This window comes from Sarcophilus harrisii, chromosome 3 (genome assembly GCF_902635505.1).
Source record: "Sarcophilus harrisii chromosome 3, mSarHar1.11, whole genome shotgun sequence".
Classification (NCBI taxonomy): Eukaryota; Metazoa; Chordata; class Mammalia; order Dasyuromorphia; family Dasyuridae; genus Sarcophilus; species Sarcophilus harrisii.
The window spans coordinates 589349789-589375954 of NC_045428.1; the positions used below are offsets into that span (position 1 = coordinate 589349789).

At 51.9% G+C, this 26166-nt stretch overlaps 2 protein-coding genes across 3 annotated transcripts; both read left to right on the plus strand.

The window, feature by feature from the left end:
- Nucleotides 1-9018: 9018 nt before the first annotated feature.
- Nucleotides 9019-20362, plus strand: LRFN1 (leucine rich repeat and fibronectin type III domain containing 1). Of its 2 annotated transcripts, XM_031963124.1 has the most exons (4): nt 9019-9152; nt 11133-11162; nt 12765-14202; nt 16833-20362. In XM_031963124.1, the coding sequence occupies exons 3-4, from the start codon at nt 12788-12790 to the stop codon at nt 17752-17754; spliced, it is 2337 nt and encodes a 778-aa protein (XP_031818984.1). In that variant the 5' UTR covers nt 9019-9152; nt 11133-11162; nt 12765-12787; the 3' UTR covers nt 17755-20362. The 2 variants fall into 2 exon arrangements, with proteins under 2 accessions (XP_031818984.1, XP_031818985.1); XM_031963125.1 differs by lacking the exon at nt 11133-11162.
- A 2603-nt stretch (nt 20363-22965) lies between these two features.
- On the plus strand, nt 22966-24833 carry LOC116422879 (interferon lambda-4-like). Its single transcript, XM_031963126.1, has 3 exons — nt 22966-23035; nt 23121-23558; nt 23687-24833. The coding sequence occupies exons 1-3, from the start codon at nt 22973-22975 to the stop codon at nt 23792-23794; spliced, it is 609 nt and encodes a 202-aa protein (XP_031818986.1). The 5' UTR covers nt 22966-22972; the 3' UTR covers nt 23795-24833.
- The last annotated feature ends 1333 nt before the right edge of the window (nt 24834-26166 follow it).

Consider the following 26166-nt stretch of genomic DNA (forward strand, 5'->3'; position numbering starts at 1 on the left):
GAATGAGAAATGAACTAAAAACTCTAGTGTTTAAAAAGAGAACTGACAGGATGCGGAAGAAACACTCCAGATGTTGGGCAGTGAGGAGGGGAAAGGACAGGGGAAGTTAGAAATGAAAAAGACCCTCTTTCCTCGTTCCCACTAGGAAGTATTCTTCCTAGTAGGTTGGGAAAAATTATAATTCTGGAGAAGTTTAGGATACATTAACGGATGTCAAAGGAAGTACCTGCCCAGGTTAGAGTGCAGAGAGATTCTGGGGTTCGTTTCTGGACAGTTCTTCTGACAAAGATATTATCAAACTGAAGAACTAGCCAAGGTGGAGCCAGGTTTAGAAATCATCTCAGAGGAGGAATGGCTGAAGGAATGAGAGGTGTTTAGGCCCACGGACAGAAGATTTAGGGGATATCCTCATTGATGCCTAGAATCCCTGAACGCCTGTCACACAGAAATGGGAGCCAACTCTTGCTTGCTTCTACAGGGCAGTTATGAGTCCAGTGACTGGAGACCAAAAGGAAGCAGGCTTCTGCTCAACTAAAGTAATCATGAGACATCTCATCAGACCAAGGGCTCCTCATTCTGTTCTATGTTCAAGCAGGGGTGTTCCCTCTCAAACACTTGGAAGAGGGGATCCTTACACTGAGAAGAATGGACTAAGTGATCTCTCAAATCCCTTTCCAATATTAAGGTCCCACAAGACAATCTTTCTCTCCTTGGAGGCCCAGGGGTCTGCCTGACCTGGCCTAGTCTGGCCCAACCCTTAGAGAGGAGACAGGGTTGGAGGGGCAGAAAGGACATCCAAGGGCAGGGAGTATTGGTAAGAACATGGAAGAAGATAAGTTCTCTTAAAGTGTTGGAGAAGGCCTGTTGGAGGTAAGGAGAAATCCAAGAGAAAAGATTTAAAGGAAGAAGAGGACATATACAGAAAGGGGAAGAGCTGTGCAATGAAAAGGAAGGGACTTTAGAAAAAGTTGTGAGAGTTCAAAGGGGTACAGCTTAAGAGTAGAATTCAATAGATTAAGAAACCAAGGTGATGAGGGGAGGCAAAAGTATGGAAGTTGTGAATAATTTTAAGGGAAGAGTGAAGACTGAAAAGAAAATTAACTTGAGAAATGGTCAGAGGGTAGAAGTGGGGGAAGAAGTCCTGGCAGAGACCTGAGAATTAATAAGACTAGACTAGAAAGTTCTTAAAATCTTTTCTGTCTCGCGTTTGTAAATTTAATTTTTTTTGGATAAAAAAAAAAGGACGGGGAAATCAATTTGTGAATTGTTCCAAAAGTGGAGGGAAAAAGCCAAATTAGTTTGGTTTAGGGGGTTTGGGACCCGGCTATGGGTGGAAAAGGGCGTGGTTGCGGGAGAAAAGGAAAGGGAAAAACTTTTTTCCCAAATTTTCTTTTTTTTTCCCTTTTAGGTTTTTTGAAAGTTTTGTTTTTAGTTTCATTTTTGTTTTTGTCCCTTTTTTGAATTTTTTGGCTGAAATTTTAAAATTTAGTTTTGGTTTTGAAAAATGTTTTGAGGTTTTGCGGGTAAAAAAATTTTGATTTAATAAAATTTTGTTTTGACCAATTTTCAAAATTTTTTCTGTTTTGTTTTTGTTTAAATTGGAATTTGAGATACCCCAAATTTGTTTTTGTTTTCCCAAAATTTTTTGCGAAGTTTTTCATTTTGTTGAAGTTGTTTTTGAATTTTAGTTTTTTGGAAAGGGTTTTTCTTTTGGATTTTTTTTTTGGGAGGTATCTTTTAAAATTTTTGAGGGTTAATTTTTTTGGGAATGTTTTTTTCCTTAAAAAGCTTTGGGCTAAGGGGGTTCTTTTTTTAAAGAGGAAGGGAAGGGGTGGGTTAAAAGGGGTAGGGGGGGGGCGGGGGAATTGTTTTAATTGGAAAGATGGAAGGTTTGGGGGGTTTTGGGAGGGGGGGAGTTTTGGGGGGTTGGGGGGTTGGAATAAGGGGAAAGAGAAAGGGGCTTTTTAAAAGGGAGTGGTTTGGGGTGGGGTGGGGTTTTGGGGACTTTTGGGAAGGGAAAGTGGGTGGGTGGGAATTGGGGGGCGGTATGGGGGGGGTGGGAAGTGAAGAAGGGAAGGGGGTTTTGAAGGGTTGGGGGGGGGGGGGAAAATTGGGGTGGGGAGGGGTTTGGGGGGGGAAGCGGGGGGGGAGGGGTTGGCATTTTTTGGGTGGTAAATGGGGGGGGGTGGGGTTTGTGCGGAAGGGAAAGGGAGGGGGGGGGGGGGTGGGATTTGGGGGGGGAAGGGGGGATGTGGGGGGGGGGGGGAAAATTTTTGGGGGGAAATTGGGGGGAAGGGTGGTGGGGGGGTTGGGATGGGGGGCGGTTGGGGCGGGGGTTTTGGGGGGGGATAGGGGGGGGGGCGGGGATTTTGAGGGGAAAAAAGGGTGGGGGGGGGGGGGAGGGGGGAAAAAAAGGTTTGGGGAGTGGGGGAGTGGGGAGTGTGGGGGAAAGGGAATAAAATAGGTTGTGGGGCGGGGGGAAGTGGGGGGGGGTGGGGGGTGGGGATGGGGGGGGAAAGGGGGGGGTTGGTGGGGAGGAGTGGGGTTTTGGGGTGGAGGGTTGTGTTTGGGTTGGGGGTTTTGGGGGGTGGGGGGGTTGGGTTGGGGGTTGTTTAAGGGTTTGGTTTTTGGGTGGGGGGGGGGGTGTTTTGGTTTTTTTTTTTGGTGGAGGGGGTGGGTGCTTGTTGTTTTTCTTTTTTTTTTGGTGTTCGGTTATTTGTTTTGTTGGGTTTTGTTTGGTGTTTTTTTTTGGTTTTTTTTTTTTTCTTTAGGGATGGGGTGGGTTGGGGGGGGGGGGAAGGGAAGGGGGGGTTTTCTTTTTTGGAAAAGGGATGTCGTTTTGGTTAAGGGGAAGGTGGGGGGTTGGGGGGGAGGGGAGGGGAGGTGTTTTGATGTTAAAGGAGTGGGTTTTGGGTTTTGTTTTGGAGGGGTAGATGATGTTTTTGTTTTGGTGTTTACATTTGTTTGGATTGATGTTTTTTGGTTTTTATTTTGGCCTTTTCGGTTTTTTAATGGATTTTTTTGTGGTTTTCTTTTGTGTGATTTGTTGTGGGGTTTTTAAAGGGGTTTTTGTTTTGAAGATTTTTTTTAGTAGGTTTTTGTTTTCTTTAGTGGTTTTTTTTGGGTTTTTCTTTTTTTTTGTTTTGGGGTTTTTTTTTTTTTTGTTTTTCTTTTTGAGGTTTTGTTTTTTGTTTGTAAATGGAATTTTGGATGGGTTAGTAGGGAAATAATGGTTTATTTTTTATTTTTTGGGGATTTTTATTTTTTTATTTTAATTTTTTATTTTTTTTTTTGAATTTTTTTTTTTTATTTTTGTTTTTTTTTTAGATGTTTTTTTTATTTCTTTTTTTTCTTTCTTTTTTCATGTTTTTTCTAAATTTTTCTTTTTTCTTTGATTTTTGGTTTTATTTTCTTTGAAATTTCTGTTTTTCTTTGTTTTTCTTGTTTTTTTTTTTTGTTTTTGTTTTAAATTTTGTTTTTTTATTTTAATTATTTTTAAATTTTTTTTAGAGTTTTTTTTTTTTTATATTTTTACTTAAAGTTTGGCTTTTCTTTTGAAATTTTTGTTTGTTTTAAGATGTTTTTGAAATTATTGTTTTTGTTTTTTTTTTGTTTTTTGTTTTTTTCCTTTAGTTTTTTATATTATTTTGTTTTGTTTTTAAATATTTTCCAAATGTTTTTTTCTGTTTTTATTTTTTTAAATTTTTTTATTTTTTTTTTTTTTTAGATTTTTTTTTATAAAATTTTTGGTTTTTCGTGTTTTTTTTTTTTTTTTTTCATTAAATTGTTTTTTGGTTTTTTGTTTAATTTCGAATTTAAGGAGTGGAGAAAAGAAAGGAAAGAAATGGTGTGGAAGGAAATAGAGAAGGGAAAAGGTGGGGGATGTGAAAAGGTGTTAAAATGTATTGTAAGAGAAATGGGGGTTTTGATTATTGTAGGGATGTTTAAATTTTGTTTTGTTTTGGGAAAAGAATTTAAATTTTATTAATTTTTAGAATTGTTTTGGAGAGAATTTAAGGGTTTTTTTTTGTTGCCCTGGATTTAGAATTTGTTTTTAAATTATAAATGAGATGGAAAAAAGGGAAAAGAAATAGATTGAATTAAAGTATTTTTTTCTTTCCAAGTTTTGATTTCCAAATGAAATGTTAAGATTTTGATTTAAAGGTTGGGAAGAGTTGTGGATTTTGGGAGGGAAGGTTTGACAGATGAATGGGAGACTGAAGTAAGGTTTGGAGTGGAAGTTTGGGGGGGAGGGAGGGGAAGAGGGAAGAGAAGGGTTTAAGGGAAGAGGGAGGGGGTTTGAAAGTTAAGGAAATAAAAGGATGTGGTTTGGAGGATTTTTCCTTTTCTCAGGAAGAAAGGGAATTTTGGGAATGAGAGATTTGGGGGAGGGGGAGAAAGGGGAGAAGGTTGAGAAGTCTTGGGGAAGGCGAGGGAAGGGAAAGAGGGGATGAGAGAGGAAATTGGGAAGGATGGGGGGGAGAAGTAGAAGAGGCAAAAAAAGGATGAGGGGAGAAAAGAAGAAAGAAGGGAGGGGGAGAAAGATGGAAGGGGAAGGGGGGAGGGATGGAAGGAGGGACAAAGGAAGGGAGATTGAGGATTGGAGGCAAGAGAGGGAGAAGAAAGAAATGGGGGGAGGGGGGAGAAGAAGGGGGAAAGAGAAAGGGGTTTGACATTTTGGAGGGGCAAGAACATTGGTGAGATTGGGAGAATAAAGGATGTAGGGAGAAGGGGAGGCTTTGAGTTTTAATTTGTTTTCCCACTGGGGTGAAGGGAGGAAGGGTGGGGTTTGAGGTTAGTGTTGTTTCTGTCTTTTTGGATGTGATTTAATTGGGTTTTAAAATTTTTTTTGAGAGTTTAATTTTTCAGGGGGCAGTTTTTAAGGTAAGGGGAGATGGGCAGGGTTTCTTTTGGTTTTGGGTATGGGGTTTGAAGTGTTTTTGATGTTTATTTTGGATGGTAATTTTGGTGGTGGAGGGTTTAGAGTGAAGGAGAAATTGGTTTTGCTTGAAAGAGATGGCCAAGTTATTTGGGAGTGGTTTCGCCCTTTTGGGATTTGGGGATTGGGTTTTTCGTTTTATGGAAAAGTGAGAAAAGGGGGTTTGAGTTTTTGGGCGAAATTATTTGAGGTTTGGGGAGGGGAGTTTGTTTTTTTTTTTCTGGGATTTTCAGTGAAGGTGGACAAAGAGAAATTGGTGGTATGGGGGAAGATTTTGGTGAAAAATGGAGGGGGGGGGGGGGAAGGAAGGTTTTGGGGAAAAGGGAGGGGGGTTTTATTTATGGTGTTTTTGAATTATAGAAATTTTTCTGAGGAATTGAGGGAGAGTTTTTGGGAGAAGAGGTTTTTAGGAGAGATTTTATCTTTAAAGAAATTGTTTTAAGGGAGGGGTGGGGAAAGAAAAGAGGGGGTGTTGGGGTTTCTTTTTTTGGAGTTGTTTTTCGGGGTTTAAGTTAAGAAAATGGATGAAGAGGAGTTTATTTTATTGATTTTTTGAGTTTTAGGAAAGTTTTCTTGAAAATTTATCTTGGGAGATTAATTTTAAAACTTTTTTATTCTTTCTTGTTTTAAGATTGGTTCTGTTTTGTTTTTTTTGTAAATTTTTACCTTTAATTTTTTCTTAACCGGCTGGTTTTCCCAGCAGATGATGTATTTAGGAAGAAAAATTGGTTAAGAGGTTGAGTTCTAAGGTTGGTTGGGTTTAGAAAGGGGATTGGATTTGGGGGGTTTCATGGGATGGGGTTAGACTTTAGAGGTTTCTGGGTTTGGCCATATGTTTTTGAGTTTTGTAGGGGTATTGTTTTGGGGTGTTTGGGGTTTGGAGGTTTTTTTTCTTTTTCTTCTTTGGGGCAAGGGTATTTTTCAAGTGAGGGGTTTGAGATTATGAAGAAGATGGGTTAGTTTTCTGGCCTTTTCTTTTTTTTTTCCTTTGAGGGGTTGGAATTTAAGATGACTTGAAGAGACTTTGTTTGGAGAAATTGGGTTTTCTTTGTTGTTGAGGGTGTTTGGAGTTGGGATTTGTGTTAAGGATTCAGAGGGGACAAGGGGGGTTTGGGAAATTTATATTCTAAAAATAAATAGGGTTGCCCTGGTTCGGGCAGACTAATTTACGGAGGCTTCGGGGGGTGGCGTAGAGGTGGAGTTAGAAGGGGAGGCAGAGTTGGGGATCTGGCCCTACTGAGAGATTGGGCAAAGGAACGGTTTTTAGAGGGGAGAGGGAAGGAGAGCATTGGAGTGTTGAAAGGGAGAGGGCTGATTTGAGAGTTGGGAGGGTGAAACTTTTCCTTTAGAAGGAGGTTGGGGGTGGGGGGTTTTTGGAAGAGTTGGTTTTTTTTTTTTCAAGGGAATTGTTGGGAATTTATTTTGGGAAAGATTTTTGGGGAGAGGGAAGGGAGATTAAATTGATTGCGAGAGGGGAGGGGTTTATGGAAGTTTGGTTTTTGCTTGTTTTTTGGGGTTTGTTTTGTTTCTGAGTTCATTGTGTGTGTGGGGGGGTGGGGGGGGGAGGGGAAAGGGGAGGGGGGAAGGGAGGTGGGAAGGGGAAATTTGGAGGTTGAGTGTTGGGGGATTGTGTTTTACTGGAAAGTGGGTTGGTTAGAAAATTTAGGGTTAGGGGAAATTAAACCATTTTGGTTTTTGTTAATTTGTTTCAAGTTTTATGAGGGGATTTATTTTGTGATTAGGGGGAAAGGAATTTAAAAATTTTTGTTTGTGTTGAGTATAAACTTGCTTTCTTACTCCAGAAGTAAAATTTTGAGGGGAAGAAAAGAGGGGGGGATTGAAGGAAAGTTTTTTTTTGGTTTGGTGGATTTTCTTACCCATTCTTTTTGTATAGGGTTTTGGTGCTTGGTTTTTCAAATTTTGGGAGGGGGGGTTGGGTTTTTTGGCTGACAGTAGGGGGAATTGGGGCAGTTGGAGAGGTGGGAGAGGAGAAAAGGTGGGCCAAAAATTTAAGTTTGGAATGGGGATTAGGGAGGGGAGGGCTGATTTTTGTATTTATGTTAGGGTGAGGATGGGGTTTTTGGGGATTTTTGAAAAGGGGTGTGGGTGGTTGGGAAAAAATTAAAGTTTGTTTTAATTTTCTTTGAGTTTTGTTTTTGGGTTGGTTTTTGTTTTTGGTTCTGGGGGGGGGGAATTTATAAATATTTTGTTTTTTTGGCCTTTTTATTATTAGGTTAAGGGAGTAAAGAGTTTTTAAATTTTGGTTTTTCTTTTTTCTTTTTCTTTTTTCTTTTTCTTTACTATTTTCTTCTAAAGGAAGGGGAGAGAAAGTTTGAGGGAGGAGTTTGTGGTTTTTTAAAGTTTTGGATTTAGGGGAGAGGGGGAATTTCTTTCTTTTTAGATGAAATTTTTCTTGGATTCTGGGATGGATTTTCTTTTTTTGGGTTTTGTTTTGAATTAAAATGGGGATTTTTTTTCTGTATTCTCTATTTTTTTTTTTTTTTCTGACTTTTGGATTGGAGACTTTGAAGGAGAGATGGAAGGGGTAGGGGTTTTTCGAGAAAAAGTTTTTAAGAGAAAAAAATTTACTTAGAAAGAAAAATTTTGATTTTTTGTGGATTTTTAGGAAGGAAAAGGGAGTGTTTTGATTTTCTCCCTGGAGGTTTTAGGGAGTAATTTTGTCCTTTTCTAATTATTGGAGTTGTTAGAAGGGGGTGGAAAGGGAATTTGGAATTGGGGTTTTGGATGGTGGAATAAATTAATTGAAAGAAAAGTTTTTGTTTTTAGGTTGAGAAGAGTAGGGGTGAGAGGGGAAGGAAAAGTGAGAAGGGGATTAGTAGGTTTGTTTGGAATGGTTAGGGAAAAAGTTTGATTTTGATGGTTTTTAAAGTTTAAGGTTTTGTTAATTACTTTTGCCTTTTAGTTTTAAATTTTTGAATAGAAGATGGGTAGGTGATTAGTTTTTTTAGTTTAAGGTATGTTTTTATTCTTTAAGGTTTTCTGTTTTAGCCTTTATTTTCGGAAGGTGTTTTGGAGGGGATTGAGAAACCGATAAAAGAGATGGAGAGGATGGAGGTTTTTGGGGACAGGGATTTAAGAGAGGATTGCAGGGAGGTAGGGGAGGGAGAGGGGTGGAGTTGTTTTGTATACCTTTCCCTTTTACCCCTCTGTAACGACTGGAGCCCTGGCTTTCCAGGTTTTGCTCCTCCCCAGCTATCCCATCCTTTTTAGGCTCAGTCCAGGTGGAGGTCTTCTTGGGGGCGTTCAAGAAAGAACTGAATCATCCTATCATAAATAGAGCCATCAGCAGGCCTGATGGGTAGACAGAGGAAAGGTTGGGGTATGGAAAAAAAGAAGGCTGGCTGGTCTGGGTGAGGCCAGGAGGGCGGGGGACGAAGACCACAAGGATGGAGCCCCAGGTGTCCTTTCCCTGTCTGCAATTATTGAGCACCTCCTGTGTACAATGGCTAGTAGCCATAGCTATCTCTCCCCCAGGCGTTCCCTGGCTTTGTCTCCAAACCCTCTGTCGGTCAGGATCCCTCCCAGGTTCAGCTCCAGGACTCCCTGGCTCTTCCTGGGGCCTTCTCCTTCCATCTCTCTCACAATCTCTTCCCCCTCTTCCCGTTCCACCGGGACCCTCCTCCTCCTGCAGCATAATCTCGCCCCCACGTGTGTCCATCTGGTCTCCTTAGGCAAGGGACCCAGGTATCCTGACATCCGAGGGTCCCAGACCTGGCCCGGCCCCTCCCTCTGTGGAGAGAAGAGGGGGCCGAAGCCCGACCGCCATGGTTGGGGGCGCTGCGTCTAGGCTGGGGGCCTGGGTGGGGAGGGGTCCGCCGTGCTCCGGCTCCCGGGGCCGGGAGCAGGGGAGGGACCCAGGCGCGCCCGCCTCCCCGCCCCCTCGCCCCTCCCTTCCGCTCCCCTCCCCCCCCCTTTGCAGATCGGGCGCCCGCGCCCCGCGCTGTGCGGAGGGAGGAGCCGCGCGCCGAGCTCCGGCTGTACCGCGCCCCCCCCCGCCCCCTCCCCCCAGCCCTCCCGGCCCCGACCCCCCTCCCTCCTTCCCTCCCTCCCTCCCTCCTCCGTCCCCATCCCCCTTCCCTCTCCGTCCCCTCCCCTCCCCTCCCCCCGCCATGGCGCGGACCGAGGCGGCGGCGGCCGGAGCCAGAGCCAGAGCCCGGGGCCGGGCCGGGGCCGGGGCCGGGCCCCCCCGGAGGTGAGCTCGGGGCCCGGGGTGGGGAAAGCGGGGGACGGGAGCGTGTGTGCCGGGCGCCGGGGCGGTGGGACGTGTGCGCTGTGGGATGTGTGTGCGCGCGTGTCCGCGCCGCTGCGGCGCCCCGGTCTGGGTGTCCGGGTGTGTCTGGGCGCGCGTGGGGGCCGGGGCGGGGGGCGGGGGGGCGCGGGGGTCCGCGGCTGCTCGCGTGCCTCGGCGTGCCCGGCGCGGCGTGCTTGTGGGAGCGCGGGGGCTCCGGCGTGGCCGCGGATGTGTTTGCCCGCTGGTGTGTCCGTGTGTCTGTCTGCATTCGTGTGCCGCCGTGTGTCTGCGTGTGAGTGTCCGTGTGTGTCCGCCCGTGGGCCCCGAGGTCTCCCCGGCCGCCCCGACTCCGTCCATGTGTCTCCGTGGGGGTCCAGGTGTCTCGGGGACAGCTCCTACCTTGAGCCCTTGGGAGGGGAGGGGGGGGCACCGTGGGCCCGGGTCCCTGGGGCTTTTCCCTCCCCTGTCATTTCCTCCCCGGGCCGCGAGCAGTCCCGGGGCTGAGCCGGGGCCGGGAGCTGGACACATGGACCGGGACTCCGGGGGAGAAAGGTGGAATCGCGGGGAGACCACCCCCTCCCTTGCGAAGAGGGAGGCCTGCCCAGCCCTGCCCCTCCTAGCTGGATCTCCCAGGATCCTTCAGAATCTGCCCGGATCCACTGGGATCCTCTAGGCCTCCAGAGGGAGGGGGGGCCTGAGGGACCCTGCCACAGGCCCAGGTCTGATTTTCTTTGCAGGATTCCCTCCCTCCCCCACCCCCCTCCCCAGCACATTTCAGTGTTTGGGGATTGGGGCCTGGAGAGAAGCCATAAGAGAGCCCTGGAGCCCATCCGCTCCGAACCCGGACATCCACCCCCCCTCTCCCTCCCCCCTCCATCCCAGCCCCAGCCCTACCTGCCCCACTTCCATCTCAGGAGCCTTGACCTTCTGACCCTCATCTCTGCTCCTTAAATCTCGATTCCCAGAGCCCCAGACTCCCGGGTCCTCTGCCCCGGCTAGGGTCAGGCTCGGGCCCCAGGCTGTCCCCTGGGGGTGGTGAGTACTGGACCAAGGTGAGGTGGCAGCTGGAGTGAGATCCTGGGACGCCGTGTGCTGGAGGTGCTGGCTACTGGCTGGCGTGGGTCTGTGTCTCCGGGACGGGGCGTGTGTGTGTGTGTGTGTGTGTGTGTGTGTGTGTGTGTGAGAGGAACCATGTGCTGGCAGCCAGTCTCCTCCTCTCCCACAGCTTTTTGTGTCTCTCTCTGTGTGTCAAGGTCCCAGCACACATTTTCAGTGGCTGGGCTTCTTGTCACCTGCCCGTGTACGTGGGGACGGATGTTGAGTGTGTGTGTATCAGAGTATGAACAAATACAGGTGTGTCCCCGGGGCAGGCCTTGCATGCCTTCCCATGGGGACCTGGAGATGTGGCTGGGGCGGGGGGGGCTACGTGAGCCAGAGCCAAGCATGTCTAAGCATGTGCCGGGGGGTTGCATGTCCAGTCCCCGGGCCCTCCCTCCTCCTTCCTCAGTGGGCGCGGAAGTCCTGGGGGGGGGCACTGAGCTTAGGGTACTCCCGCTCCCATCTGAGGGGCAGCTCGAGGTGGGGGGGAGGGAGTGCTGAGCCGGGGTTCCCAGAGACCTGTGTGCAAATCCTGCCTCTGACCCTTCCTAGCTTTGAAAGCACTGGCCAGCCATTCAACCCGATTCCCAGTTTCTGCAAAATTGGGGTGGGGGGGAGATGACGGGCAGTGTCTCCCCAAAGGACTGTCGGGAGACTCAGATGATGACTTGTCTGAGAGAACATCAAAGGCAGTAGTTGTTCTGGAGGGCCTAGAATCCAAAGCCCGGGCCAAGGTTCCCCTGGGCTGGGGAAGCTGAAGCATGAGGGATGAGAGACAGACCCCAGGAGGGACTTTCCCTGTCCCCAGGTGGGGCTGATGGGGCAATGTTGCTGTCTTTCCAGGTGGTGCCGGCCATGATTTCGTGAGGAGAGGTGAGCTGAGGAGTCAGGTGCCGGGGAGGGGGCAGCTTGGAGTGGTTTTTAAACCTCAGGACCCCTGGGTCGATGCTCTGCTGTGGTGGGGGGCAGGAAGGAGCATGTCTGGGGGGAAGGGTGGGGCTTAGGCTGGGATGTGAAGGGGGAAGGTTGGAGAAATAGGAGGGGGGCAGGTGTCATCTTTCACACATGGATGGCCACTTATGGCACTGGGAAGGATACATGCTAGGAACTTCGTGATGAAGTGGAAGGGGGGAAGGAAAGACAGGTGGGCCGACTGTCCCTACAGGCTCGGGGGAGGCTTTGGGTAGAGGGAGTGGGATCGGGTTCCAAGCTGTGTGATATATGGCCAGTTCCAGGGAGAGATGGGATTGGGGGTCACCACACTGTGGAGGCGGGAGCTCGCCGCTCCCTCCATCTTCCTAGGCAACGGGCACGAATGAGGCCCACTTTCACCCCTGCTGGGCCAAACTCAGAGAGAGAAACCCAGCAAAAGGGGCTGAGAAGTTCAGGAGACAACCAGAGAGAAATCAGACAGAGATGGAGAAGCAGGCACGAAGACACAGAGACCAAAACAGAGAGAGAAGAACCGGGGGGCTCCGAGAGAGAGAGGAACTTCCAAGACAGTGCACCAGAAACAGAGATGGGGAAGGGGGCAGAGGAGGACCTCGGGAGACAAAGACACAGGAACTGAAAGGGAGACAGAGATACAGAGAGAGACACTGAAGAACTGAGAGGGAGACAGAGAGAGACAGACAGGGAGACACAGACAGACACACACACAGACATACAGACAAATGAACTGAGGGAGATAGAGAGAGACACAGGGAGCGACAGAGGCAGACGTATAGGGAGACACACACAGATATAGGCACTGAGAGGGACTCACAGACACAAAGAGAGACAGAGACAGGAACTGAGAAAAAGAGTGAGAGGGAGAGAGAGAGAGAGAGACAGAGAGAGAAGAAAGAGAGAGATAAAGACATGGAGGACTCCAAGGGGGCTAGAAAGGATCCAGAGACTTTGCCCTGCTGGCCTCGTGGGTACTTGTTTCCTGGGAAAGCCCTGGCTCATGGGATGGGGAACATAAGGTAAAGTGGAATATGGAGGCCCCCCCTTTGCATCTCTCCCCATTCCCTCCACACTCCTCCTCGGGCCCTGTTGTGATGGGAGCTGACACACCGTGGGCTGGAGCTGCCGCAGGGGGATTCCCAGACGAAAAGTTTGCCGGGAGCAAGTGGGGGGCTCTGTGTGTGTGTGTGTGTGTGTGTGTGTGTGTCTGTGACGGAGCAGGCATTCCCACAATTAGAGCTGTAGGCTGACACTGCAGTGGGAGGGTTGGAGGTTAGACACCAACAAAGACTACCCACAATCCACAAGCGCCAGGGCCCAGCCTCTGAGTTCCTGGTGTGCTGTGGCACGTGCTCCAAGCCTGCTCCCTCTACTCCTGAGGAGGAGGGTCTGGGTCCCTGGAAGAGGGAGCGAGGTGAGTCCACAGGAAGCACATCACTCCTGGGAAGGGCAGCCGCATCAGAGTGGAGGACAGAGAGACCCTCTCTCCTCCCCACATCTCAAATGCTTTCTCTCCTCCTCCTCTAGGACCAGTTGCTGAGGTCTCCACCATGGCCCCAGGATCTTCTTCATCATCATCTCCTCCATCTCCAGCCCTGCCCCTCCTTCTCCTCCTGTGGGCTGGGGCCCCCTCCTCCACTGGGCAGCCCTGCCCAGGCCGCTGCATCTGCCAAAATGTATCCCCAACTCTGACCATGCTGTGTGCCAAGACTGGTCTGCTTTTCGTCCCGCCGGCCATCGACCGCCGGGTAGTGGAGTTACGCCTGACTGACAACTTCATCGCCGCCGTGCGCCGCAGGGACTTCGCCAACATGACCAGCCTGGTCCACCTCACCCTGTCCCGCAACACCATCGGCCAAGTGGCCCCTGGTGCCTTTGCCGACCTGCGGACCCTACGCGCCCTCCACTTGGACAGCAATCGCCTCGGGGAGGTGCGGGGCGACCACCTGCGCGGCTTGGTGAATCTGAGACATCTCATCCTGGGCAACAACCAGATCCGTTGGGTGGAGCCGGCCGCCTTCGATGCCTTTCTGGGAACCGTGGAAGACCTGGACCTGTCTTACAACAACTTGGAGTCGCTGCCCTGGGAGGCCGTGGGCCAGATGGTCAACCTCAACACCCTCACCCTGGACCACAACCTCATTGACCACATCGCCGAGGGCACCTTTGTGCAGCTGCACAAACTGGTCCGGCTGGACATGACCTCCAACCGGCTGCATAAGCTGCCCCCCGACGGGCTCTTCCTGCGCGCCCAGGCCTCAGGGCCCAAGCCACCGTCCACGCTGACCGTCAGCTTTGGGGGGAATCCTCTGCACTGCAACTGTGAGCTCCTCTGGCTGAGGAGGCTGACCCGGGAGGATGACCTGGAGACGTGTGCCACACCCGAGCACCTGACGGACCGCTACTTCTGGTCCATCCCGGAGGAGGAGTTTCTGTGTGAGCCGCCCCTCATCACGCGCCAGGCGGCTGGCCGCGCCCTCGTGGTGGAAGGCCAGGCTGTGAGCCTGCGCTGCAAAGCGGTGGGCGACCCCGAGCCTGTGGTGCACTGGGTGGCCCCCGACGGGCGGCTGCTGGGCAACTCTAGCCGCACTCGAGTTCGGGGGGATGGGACCCTCGAAGTGACCATCACCACCCTCCGAGATAGTGGCATCTTCACTTGCATAGCCTCCAATGCAGCCGGGGAGGCCACGGCCCCCGTGGAGGTGTGCGTGGTGCCTCTGCCGCTCATGGCGCCGCCCCCTGCTGCGCCACCCCCCCTCAGCGAGCCGGGGTCCTCGGACATTGCCACGCCGGGGCGGCCGGGGGCCAATGAGACTGGCAATGCGGGGGCCGAGCGGAGACTGGTGGCCGCGGAGCTGACCTCCAGCTCAGTGGTCATTCGCTGGCCCGCCCAGAGGCCTGTCCCCGGCATCCGCATGTATCAGGTGCAGTACAACAGCTCGGCCGATGACTCGCTGGTCTACAGGTGAGTTTGTGGTGAGCTCGCCTCCTTCCCGGGCACCTGGACCCCTTCCTCCAACCAGGACGCCAAGTCTCTTTTTCTGTCTCATCAGGTTTCTCTTCCACTCTCTGTGGCTCTGTCTCTCCATCTCCATCTCTTCATTTCTTCTTCTTCCACCTGCTTTTTCTTTTTTCTTTTTCTTTTTTTTAATTTTTTAAATTTTTTTTTTTTTTTTTTTGCTGAGGCAATTGGAGTCACACAGCTAGGAAGTATTAAGTGTCTGAGGGCAGATTTGAACTCAGGTCCCCCTGACTTCAGGACTGATGCTCTACCCACTGCACCACCTAGCTGCCCCCTCCACCTCTGATTTTGTTCCCTTTTTCTTTCTTTTGCCTTTCTGTCTCTGCACGGCCCTTTGACCCAAACCCTCTTGACTTTCGCCCCTCCCTAGGACTGTCTCCATGTAGTCTCCTGAAGTCTCAGAACAGAAAAGGGACCCGAGTCCCTTCAGTTTACGGATACCAAGGGAGGGGAAGGGGCTCTGTCGGTTATACCAGGCAGACTCCCCAAATGTCTGCAAAGTCCAGCTCTTCTGCCTCTGTCTCTTCCCTGTCATGGGTGGGGTGCAACAATAAGCCGCCCCCACATCTTCCTCCAGTCCCCGTGGGTCCCGAGAAGGGGAGGATGGTCCAGTTCCTCAAAGGAATGATAAGAGTAGGGAACCAACCGAAACACTACCTTCCCTCCCACTTATTCCCCCAACACCCCCCCCCTCCCAGTGCGGCGAGGGTTAATTTGTAAGCCTGCCTAGATGGGCTGAGGTCTCACCCAACCAGAAGCCATCTTTTACTCCGGGCTGTAAGCTCCTGACCAATGAGAGCCTCTTGGGCCTGGAGGGTCTTTAAAGAGCCCGGAGGCCCAATAGGACCGATTAATCCCGAAAGGGCCCCTGAAGTTCGGGGGAGGGAGTTCGGTGGCGATCTGGGGGCTGAAGAAGACTTTCCTTTTAGAGCCTGGACCTAGACGTGGGGGTTAGAGGAGGTCGGGGCTTTTAGGAAAGGTGGGGCGGAGAGAGGGCTGGGGCCAGGAAAGGGGCGGGGCTTAGCAAGAGCAGTGGGCGGGGTCTCTTGCATTTGACATTTCTTGGAGAGAGGGGGAGGGCCTCGTTTTGTGAGAAGGGCGAAGGCTTCTGGGGCGTGGCGTATGCGGAGAGTGGCTGTTGGTCTAGGGTAGGGTCGGCCTTGCTGCCTGGGGGCACGCTGCGGGAAGCCCCTCCGGCTAGAATAAAGGAAAGCGAGCTCCTTAATGATAATAACCGCCATAATAATAGTAATGGCCTTTTAATTGCACTTTCAAGTTTGCCAAGTGCTTCTCTTCCTTAACTCAGTGGAACGTTTTCTTTGGCCTGGACTCTGGGGACCACTACCCGATGCGCCCCCACCTGGTTTAGAATCTCAGATAAGATGAACAAGGATGCCCATAATTACCACTTCCATTCACCCTCGTGCTAGACATGTTGGCTTTAGCAGTAAGAAAAGCAAAAGGAAGTAGAAAGGGAATCTCATAAACCGGGCGCCAGGTTTTCTGAGTGAGGGCCCCCTCCCGGTGGTTTAGGGGTTAACGCAGTGAAGGGAGGTTCCAGGCTGAGGATATTTCTGGCCCACAGCAGCGGGAAAAGGTCAGGGCTTGAGGGGAGGCTGCCAGCGATGGCCGCGGTTTCGGGTAGCCGGCTGGAGGAGCTGCGGGGTGTTGGGGAAAGAATGCTGCCGGGAGGCAGGAAGCCTCGGGTTCAAATCGCTGCCTCGGGCACTTATTACCCTTGTCACGAAATCTCCCTCCCGCTTTTACGCCGATATATCCTGGGCATGAGCACACCTGTCCCCACAGGGTGATTGTGGAGGCCTAATGAGATGCTGCGCGCAAAGCACTTTGGAAAGGAGCCAAAAAGCGCTATATCCTCGAGCTAGGGCCTGAGGGAGGCCCGGCTTAATCCGGCCGCCAGAAGGCTCATTAAGTCCCGCGATTCAGAGCCTGAAGGGTTTAGCCATTTTCTCTAGTTGAGACGAGGGCTCGAAGGGACCTTAGAGGTCCGGGCCCCATTTTTACAGAAGAAGACACTGAGGCACTGGTGGCTGATGTGACCAGTCCCTGAGCTAAGCTCCGGGGGTGCAGAGACACGAGACTGTCTCAGCTGGGGTTCAGAGGCGTTGGGAAAGCCTTGGAGAAGGGGGGACTTGAGCGGAGACTTGAGGAATCGGGATTTGAAACGAGGTCCGCTGCTCGAAATCCGGAGAAGGGGGGATCGGGCCCGGGGCTTCCCAGACCGCCTGGCCCGGGGCTTCCCAGACCGCCTGGCCCGGGGCCAGTTGCGAAAACTACCCGGACTAGGGCTTCTGAAGCTAGGGGGCGGGGCTGGTGGGAGGAATCTGGGGGCAGCTCCAGGGGAGGGGGCGGGGTCTGGGGAAGGAGGCCTGGTTGGCGGGTGGGTGGGGTTTAGTCAAGGGGCGGGGCCTGCCCGATGACAGCCAGTGCAGTCTAGACTGGAGGGAAGAGCAGCCGGGGATTGCTTGAAGGGGGTGGGGCTTCCTGGACGGGAGGGGCGGGTGCTCACTGCCGTTCCCCCGCCCCTCTCTCCCTCTCTCCCGGGCCCCCAGGATGATCCCGTCGAGCAGCAAGACGTTCCTGGTGAACGACCTGGCGGCGGGGCGGGCGTACGACCTGTGCGTGCTGGCCGTGTACGACGACGGCGTGACCGCGCTGACCGCCACGCGCGTCGTGGGCTGCGTGCAGTTCACCACGGCCGGGGAGGTCACTCCGTGCCGTCCGCTGCACGCTCACTTCCTGGGGGGCACCATGATCATCGTCATCGGCGGCGTCATCGTGGCCTCGGTGCTCGTCTTCATCGTCATCCTCATGATCCGCTACAAGGTCTATGCGGGCGGCGACGCCGGCTCTGGCCACAAGGGGGCGCCGCCGCGCGTCAGCCACGTGTGCTCGCAGACCAATGGTGGCGCCGCGGGCTCCGGCTCGGCCCCGCCCCCGCCCACCGCTCTGGACCAATACGAGGCTCTGCACGAGCTGGCGCCCGCGCCGTCGGGGCCAGACAAGGAGAAAGTCAAGGTCGAGGCGGAGGGGGCGGCGGCGGCGCCGCCCCCGGCGGTGGAGGCGGAGCGGCTCCTGGCCCGGTCGCTGGGCGGCGGCGGCTCCTCTGCGTCGCTCTGCCTGCTGCCCTCGGGGCCCGAGGCGGGGGCGGCCGGGCCGGAGGAGGACGGGCGGCCGCTGCTGGGACCCGCGGGCCCGCGGCGGAGCCGCTCGGGGGCTCCCCTGGGCACCTCGGCGCCGGCCTCAGCCCCCGCGCTTCCCCCGGGCCGGACCCCCCGGCAGCGCTACTCTTTCGACGGGGACTATGGCGCACTCTTCCAGAGCCACAGCTACCCGCGCCGGGCCAAGCGGACAAAGCGCCACCGCTCCACGCCCCACCTGCTGGACGAGGACGGGGCCTTGGGTGGCCTGAGCCCCGCGCGGGCCCGCCTCGCCTTCACCAGCACCGAGTGGATGCTGGAGAGCACCGTGTGAGCGGCAGCCCCGGGACCCGGGCCCGGCCTGGGGCGCCTCCCACTCCCCAGCCGCGGGGGTGCGTGCCCTGCTCTCCACCCGAGGCGCGACGCCCGGGGCTTCCGGGGGGCACTTCCGTCATCTGGACGCCTGGGACTGAGGGGAGAAGGGGGGCAGGCTGGGGGGAGGGGGGGGCCAAAGGGAAGCCCCGTTCCTTCCCGGCCCCGCCCACGCGCGGGGGAGGGGCTGGGCTGGAGGGGGAGGGGAGTAGCATGGACGCGTCGGGTCTCCTCTCTTCCCCTTTCTACCCCACCCCGGGTTCTTCACGCGCGCTCCGGGACCTCGCGGGAGCCGGTGCCTTACACAGCGGAGCGCGGGGCGGACACTTAGCAGCACTGAGACACGACACTCCCCACCGGGGACTGGTGGATGCAGCCCCGGGAGGCCCTCCGGGGAGGAGGCGCCCACCGGGGCAGGGGAAGGGGGGGTTGTTGGGAGGGGGAGGGGGGCCTATTTATTGTATCTGGCTGGACTAGATCTTGTTCTGTCGCGTGTTTCCCCGAATCATGACCCCCGTAATCATCCCCCCTCCTCCCACTGCCACTTTCTCGCTCTGCCCCCACGGACCCTCCCTCAGCCCCTCCCTGACTCCAAGGATCACAGTGTTAGAGCTGGAAGGGGCTTAGACACCCTAGTCTGCTCCCTGCTCCATTGTACATGCGGGGAAACTCGCCCAGAGGGGAATGGGGTTTGCCGAGGACACACAGCCAGTTAGTGGCACAGCCGGGCTAGAATCGGGGTCTCCCGATGGCCAGTCTGTGGCCCTGATCGATGCACCACACTGCCTCCTCTTCCCCCCCCCCCATCTTTCCCTATCACTTCCATCACCTTCATCTCTTTGCCCCCTGCCCCCAATCATACCCATCTCTCTGACCTCCCCAACCTGGCTCTCCCTCCTCATCTTCATTCTGGGCTGGTCCTGGCCTTGGACTCAGGGTTTCCCTTTGTAGGCCTGGAACTAGGACCTACCCCAAACCAAACCAAATCCTCTTCCATCCACACCCCTCCCCCCAGCCGGGGGCTTCCAGTCGCAGCAGAATTAAACTTTTCTGTGTCTGAGCCCCCGAGTGATGTGTGTGTGGAGTGGGCGGGGAAGGGGTTTAGGTTAGAGTTCAGGAAAGGGCAAGAGATGGTACCCAGAAAGGCAGCAAATCCATGGCTGGAGGAGGATGGGAAAGCCATCCTATTTGGGAGGGGAAGAGTGATGGGGCTGGGGAGGGGGGAGATGGGAAGAGGAGGTGAGTGGCAGACGGAGTAGAGGGGCCAGCAGTAAGGGAGTACAGAGCTCCTGGTGGCAGTGGCAAGCAAGTGGGGTAGGGTTTGGAGAGCTGGAAGGATCAGCAAAAAGGCAGAAGACAGAAATGGTGAGGGGAGGGGGGAGAGGTGTCCTTGGGGACTCAAAACTCCTCCCTACCTGGTCTGGGGATGCATATGTGAGGGCCCAGTTTCCTGGGTTTGCCGGGGGCAGAGCCAGCCCTATGTCCCCTTGGGGCCAAGCAGGCGGGGGATGGAGAGAGACGGAAATAGAAGCAGAGATGTCTTTGAGAGAAGGGGGGGGATGGAAAAGACTGCAGACTGCAGAGGGGGGATGGGAGGCAGGCAGGGAGGTTGAAAACTAAGCAGGGACAGAGACAGTAGAGTGGGGGGGGGGGGGAGAGAGGTAGAGGCGGACCCTGCAGGGGCAGTAGCTTCTCAATAAATGTTCTAGTAATCGATGGGGAGAGAGACAGGCTAAGAATGGAGGCAGAAAGAAAAAAGGAAGGAAATAGATGCAAAAAAAAAAAAAAAAAAAAAAAAGGAGGAAGACGGCTCAAAGAAAAAGGGAAGCCGGCAGAAACAAAGGTTATTTTGGCCAAGATGAATTCAAAGCAGGCTTTCACTTGACATAGTAGCTCCTGATGGGCTCTCCCCAGAGCACCCTTAATCATACTTTGGGACGCCCCAAGGTCTCTGCCAACCGGCTTCAGATCTCTGGAGGCCTCTACTACAAAGAGGAGGTACTCCATCCCCAAGAGAAGCCCACAGTGGCAGAAAGGGAGGGGGGTTAGAACCCATCACCTCGAGCTTGGAACAGTCTTGTAAACTGGGCTCTCTTCCATAAGAGGCAGACGACTTGACTTTAAAATCAGAGCATCTTGGCAGGGCTACCAGTTGGGACTTGGATCAGAAGGGCTCCCCCTTCTGATAGAGGACAACACTAGCCAAGAGGGGAATGCTGGGAAAAGTGGATTTCCAGGAGGCCGGAGGTCAAGGGCCAGCTCTGCCATCAACATTGGCTAATTTCCTTCCCATTAGCTTCATCTACCTGGGGAGCTTTTCTCTGGCTCCACAAGGTGACTGGGAGACAGGAGCAAACCTGGAGGATCCAGAGAATACTTGACTCCAATGGCATAAATTTGGGGGTGGGGTGGATTTTTGCAAAACAGAGGGTTTTGAATGTGTACCGTGTGGATTAACTCTTCATACTTTCCCTACAGAAAGTTGGAATTAAAGTGAATTTTTGTGTTAACAGCTCACCCTCTCCCCCAATGACTCTGAAACCATTAAACCATCCCCAGATTCTGGTTCACTTAGGCATTATGGACATTATGTGCCCAAACCCAAGCAGTCTGAGGATTCTGAAGTATCGCCAAAAGTGATGCTACCATATGGAGAAGATGTGAGGTTCAGAGGTAAGCACACTACATTTGAAGTCGGAGGACGTGGGTTCAAATTCTGTCTTTCATCTCATACCAGCTGTGTGACCTTAGGCAAGCCATTAAATGAAGAAATTGGACTAGGTAACACTTCCAGATTGAAATCTAGAATCCTATTGTGGAATTGGACTAGCTGGTCCTTCCACATTGAAATCTAGAGTCCTGTTATGGAATTGGACTAGGTGGCCCTTCCAGATTGAAATCTAGAATCCTGTTGTGGAATTGGACTAGATGGCTCTTCTAGATTGAAATCTAGAATCCTATTGTGATAGAGCCCTTGATTTGGAGTCAGGGAATCCAAACTGCAACCCCAGCACTATTTATGCTTTTGTGTCTGTCTCTGCACCTGTGGGAGCCCATCCGAAAATTAAACCAGTAACAGGACAAGAAGCTTTAGGGGCAGCGTCGGGGAGAGCCGCTTGCAGCCCTTTAAAGACTCCCCTCTCAAATTGGATGAACTTCCCTTTTCGTCCGCCTAGGGAATTGTGACAGTTGTAGGCCTGCGAGGCCTGCCAACCTCCTCCCAGCCCCGCCCCCATCTTCCCTCCCTCCCCGCTCTCCACCCGCGTTGTCATCTGAGTGGCTGTCCCGTAGCCCAGAAGAAAGGCCCCGCCCCTTTGTTTAGTCCCGGGTTGGAGAATCCCCTTATCGATAAAACGCAAATGGGCAAAAAGAAAATGACTCACGGGCTGTTGTCACCTGTTAGGTCATCGGAAAACCCTTGGGAGGGACTTCCCCGTCGCTAGCCCTTCAAGCTTCTTGCCCCCTTCTCTGAAAAGACCCCCGAAATTCAACATCGCTCCTCCCTCCCTCCCTCAGTAACGCTGTCACCCCCACCTTGAGACCCTGGGAATCCTCTCTGGAAAATGAGCACAGCGATGTGGGGTTGGTGTCTGTGCTGGCAGGTGGCAGGCAAGGCCCTCAGAGAGGTCCGGCTGTAAGGTGGGGTAGGCATGGGGGGAAGAAGAAGCAATAAAGTGCCTACTATGTGCCGGGCACTTTACTAAGTATTTCACAAATAGCTCATTTGAATCTCACAAAACTCTGCATGATGGATGTTATCACCCCAAGTTACAATCAAGGAAACGGAGGTATGCTTTTGGGGGGAGGCAATCAGGGTTAAGTGACTTGCCCAGGGTCACACAGCTAATAATTATCAGAGACAGGATTTGAAGTAAGATCTTCCTGATTCTAGGTCCAAGGCTCTATCCACTGGGCAACAGGGTTACTTATGTCATTGAAAATGACAGGAAGTCATTGAAGATGAGAGGAAAGAGAAACACAGGGGTAGAGAGCCAAATACAAAGTGGATTGTTGGACTCGGGAGTTCAAGAGACTCCCTTTAAGTCTTCTGGAAGAAAGTATGATCCTTGGCTTAAAAAGAAAGTCGGAGAGAAGGGGCCAGTGGGAAATGTGATTTCCGGGCAGGAGGACCCGATTAAATTGGTTGGGGATTTCGGACCCTGGGCAAGTTTTTTCCCATTGTTTTTTTCAAAACCACCCGGTGCCTCGTTTTTAAAAAAAATGAAAAAGTGGATTTTTCCAATTTATAATTCTTTAATTAGAAAACGCAAAACAGGACAGAAGGGGAAAATGGTGGGGAAAAAGGGGGAAAGGAAAACCCGGGGGAAGAAAAAAGGACCAAAAAAGAAAAAGGGAGAAAAAGAGGGGAATGGAAAGGGGGGGGGAGGGGATGGACTGGCTTTGGGTGAGGAAAAGGCAAAAGAGGGAAATTTGGGGTTTGGTTTCGTTGAGGGGTTTTAAGTTTGTTTGATTTTCTTTTTCCCTTTTTCCCTTTTTCCCGCAAAGATAAAATAGACTGGGAGGGGGGAAACAGTCCTGGGTAAGATGACCGAGGAAGGGAGGGGGAGGGGCCCGGGGGTTTGGGGGGGAACAAAAAAGCTGGGGGGGGGGTTTTAAATGGTCCCTCCCAAACTCTAACCCCTTTCGGGGAATTTTTTTGGGATGGGGGACTGTTTTCCCCTTTTTGTTTTTTTTTCCCAATTTTTTTGGTGGGGTAAGCTTAAGGAGCTCAGGGGAAGGGGAACCTTTCCCTTTGGGGGTTTTTTTTTTTTATTACCGGGTTTTGAAAAGAAATTTTGACCCCGGAGTTTGGGGCCGTTTGGGTTTAGGGTTTCGGGAGGGATTGCAGACTTAGTTTTTGTTTTAAAGGGAGGGGGGATTTTTGAGTTCAGAAAATTTTGGAAAAGTGTTTTTAAAGACAGTTTTGAGCAATTTGGGATTTAGGGTTGTTTTTTCCCGGATTCCCTGGGTTTTTTTAGATAGATTTTTTTGGGGGTTTTTTTTCCCTTTTTTTTTTTTCCTTTCCCCCTTCCTTCCCTTCCTTCCTTTCTCCTTCTTCCCCCCCTCTCTTCCCCTATTTTTGTTTTCTCTTTCCCCTTCCCCCCCCCTCCACCGCCCCCTTCCTTTCCTTCCTCCACCTTTCGCTTTTTTTTTCCCTCCTCCTTTTCCCGGAGCAAGAGATGCTGAGTTGGGGAAAGAGGAATTGCTCGTTTTTTAGGAGAAAGGAAACCCGGAAAGTCTCGGTGAGACCCTGGGACACGGGGAAGGGGAGGGAACCGTGGGAGGCCGCTCCCAGGACCATCCCTCCAAGCGGCGTGTCTCCCCCAGCCCTGCACCCGGCTGCATCAGGTGGCCCTCGCTCTGGCCGCCACCGAGTCCGTTCTGCGGAACCTGAGTCTCCCCGCTCTGGCTGCCAGCGCCGTCCCGGTCCTGGAGCTGCTCTCGGCCGTGAGGAGCGACGTGGTCGCCTGCATGCCCCGGCCCAGCCTCGGCTCCCTCTCTCAATCTTCCGCTAGCCCTGGAGCCCCAGACTCTGCTCACGGGGGAGCCTGGGCGGGCAGATCCAGGGACGCGGCCCGCTTAGCTGAACGCCGGCTTGCGGAAAATCAGCCCTGGGCGCGGGCCCCAGAGAGAGCGCGGCCCGGCCAGGGGGGATGGGCTCAGCCCCTAGATTTCCACACTCAAGCGCCCCCCATCCGCGGCCAGCCGGACGGAGTGGATCCGAGCTCCGAGAAAAAGAAGAGAATGCACAAAGCGAGGAGACCGGTGAGAGTGCAATGAGGCGGGAGGAAGGAGAGCTAGAAGATTGGGGGGCGGGGAAGTGGGGGAGGGGGAGGGGAGGAGAGGGGAGCGATCCCGAAGGGAAAAATGAAGATGCGTCTGTTCTCCGCTAGGAAAGTCCCCGATGTCGCGAAGCCGAGGCGGTTCTCAGCCTCCTGAGGCTGCTCACCTTTGACCTGAAGCTGGCGGTTCTCGCAGGGCCCTGTGCCTCAGCTAAGTAGTCCCGGATCCAAAGCGGTTTGCTCTACGGGCGCTTTCCACCGGCGGTGCTGTGTCCCTGCGCCAACTGGCCAGCGAGGGGGTCAGGCTCCGCGCTGCGCCTTCGCCAGCGCTCATTTCCCGAGAACAGCATCAGACGGCAGGAGACCGGGGATTTGTGCAGTGCCTCAGGTTCAAAACCCAGGCCCGGGGCCCGGGTAGGGGGCACAGGAATGGGGGACGTTATGATCACTGAGGGAGGGGCGGCTAGGTGGCTCAGTGGGTAGAATCCCGGCCCTGGATTTAAGAGGACCTGATTTCACTCAGAACTAGCTGTGTTACCCCCGGCAAAGTCACTTAACCCCATTGCCTCAAAAGAAAAATCCGGGTGGTCCAGTTGGGCAATTCGCCGCAGGTCCTTGAACCTCAGTATCTCCACAGCTGTAAAATGGGACTAAAAACAGGGTAGTGTGATAGAAATTTGAGAGGCACCTGCAATCGGGAAATCTTGGTTCAAATCCTGCCTTTGTCGTTGTCTACCAAAATCACTTTGGAGAAATTATCCAATCTGGGAAATGGGGATAATACACCAAATCGTTGGCGTGTGATGCAAAGGAAAATGGACCTGGAGTCTGCAGCCTTCGTGATGACTGTGGAACACTGCACAAGTCACTTACCCAACCGGATCACAATTTCCTCCTGTAAAATGGAGCTCATACTTGAAGTATTTAGCTCGCAAGATTGTTGTGAGCAACGTGTTCTGTCCATGAAATGGTTTTGCAAATGTGAATGTCATTATCCTGCCCACCTCCTAAGGTTGCACATGGCGAAAGGGCCTTGACTTTTGCAGAATGCTTCCTAAATATGATACTTTGTGAAGAGTAGATTGTGAAACCTCTGTGAGGTATAATTCTGTCAATGAGATACAGATGTTATTTTTTTAAGTGATTTTCCTTCCCCTTCTTTTCCCTGATAATTTATCGTTATTTATAAACCTCTTACAAACGATGGTGTCTTGTAACTCACTCCTTGCACACTCACTCCGGGCCTACAGGATGGCAGCTCAAAGTCTTCATCACATTCTTAAAAATCTCGGGGTCCCATCAAAAATAGTGAAGGGCAATGTTTTGGGGTGGAGAGAGGGGGAGGAGCGGGACTGCTCTGGGCCAATTCTGTAGCCGATTCCTGAATCACTGTGTGATTGCACCTTCCCAAATATTTCTTGTTTTTGTTTCCCTACAAAAGGTGTCTATGTTGGGTGTGGTGGGGAGGGGTGGGGAAAGGAAAGGAAGTGGGAAGATGGGAACGGTCGGAAGTGTCTCATAAATCCTTCAAACTCTGACATACTTTGGTTCCAAGGAATGAGTCAGAGATATAGACATGGTGTGGGAACCTGAGTTCCCTGCTTTGGAGAGCTGTCAGTCAGACTCAACACTGGGTAAAGAAAAGTCTTTGAGGTGAATCTAAGAGGTCAATCAATGTAGCCCAGGGAAGGCTCCTATAAAGGACTGGTGGCTGTCTCACTGGAATGGAACTACCACATGGCAGCCATTCAACATAAAGGTGCTCATTAAGAAGTTATGCATTGCGTTGGGACCAGCCTAGGGAGGAAAGGAGTAACTGAGGAAGAATCCTCCCCTTCTTTTCTGTCTTCAGAGTTCAGTTTAGGAGCTATTTTCTGTCCCACCCATTTCCTCCTCTCCCCAGCCACCCCCTAATACATTTTGTGTTGATTCCTTCCTACTCATTTCCTAATTAGATCATGTTACAGAATCACAGCACTTGAATTCAAAGATATCTCTCTCACCATCTAGTCCAACCCAGACAAAAAAATTAAATTAAAAAGCAATATATATATATATATAATTTACCTAATAAGTGGAAATCTGTCTGCTTGAAGACCTCTAAGGAGGAGGCCTCAAACCTTCCAAGCCATCCCATTCCTGGTGGGACAGCTCCAATTGTTAGGAAATTTTTCCTCATATGTTGGCTCCTTCACAACTTCCACTCATTCCTCTTGGCTCAGCTATTTGGGGTCTAATCCTTCCTTGACTTCAATCAATCAAAGAATGTTTATTAAGTGCCTACTACATGCCTGGCATTGTGCTAAGCATTGGGATAAAAAAAGAGGCAAAAGATAGTTCCTACCTTTACTGATCAACTTTGGGAAGACAACATGGAGACAAATATAGACAAAGCAAGTCATATACAGGATAAATAGGAAACAATTAATAAAGGGAAGGCACTAGAAGTAAAAGAGATTAGAGAGGAGAGAGGGAGGGAGGGAGGGAGGGAAGAAAAAGAGACAGAGACAGAAAGAGAAAAAAAGGGATGGGATTTTAGATGGGATTTAAAGGAGAGCAGAAAAAGAGGGGCATTCCAGGCATAGAGGACA

Coding starts and splice junctions, on each gene's coding strand:
- LOC116422879 (XM_031963126.1), top strand. CDS start 22,973: ATGCTGAGTTGGGGAAAGAGGAATTGCTCGTTTTTTAGGAGAAAGGAA. Junction 23,036..23,120: donor AGGAAACCCGGAAAGTCTCG/GTGAGACCCTGG, acceptor TGTCTCCCCCAG/CCCTGCACCCGGCTGCATCA. Junction 23,559..23,686: donor TGCACAAAGCGAGGAGACCG/GTGAGAGTGCAA, acceptor GTTCTCCGCTAG/GAAAGTCCCCGATGTCGCGA.
- LRFN1 (XM_031963124.1), top strand. CDS start 12,788: ATGGCCCCAGGATCTTCTTCATCATCATCTCCTCCATCTCCAGCCCTG. Junction 14,203..16,832: donor GATGACTCGCTGGTCTACAG/GTGAGTTTGTGG, acceptor CCGGGCCCCCAG/GATGATCCCGTCGAGCAGCA.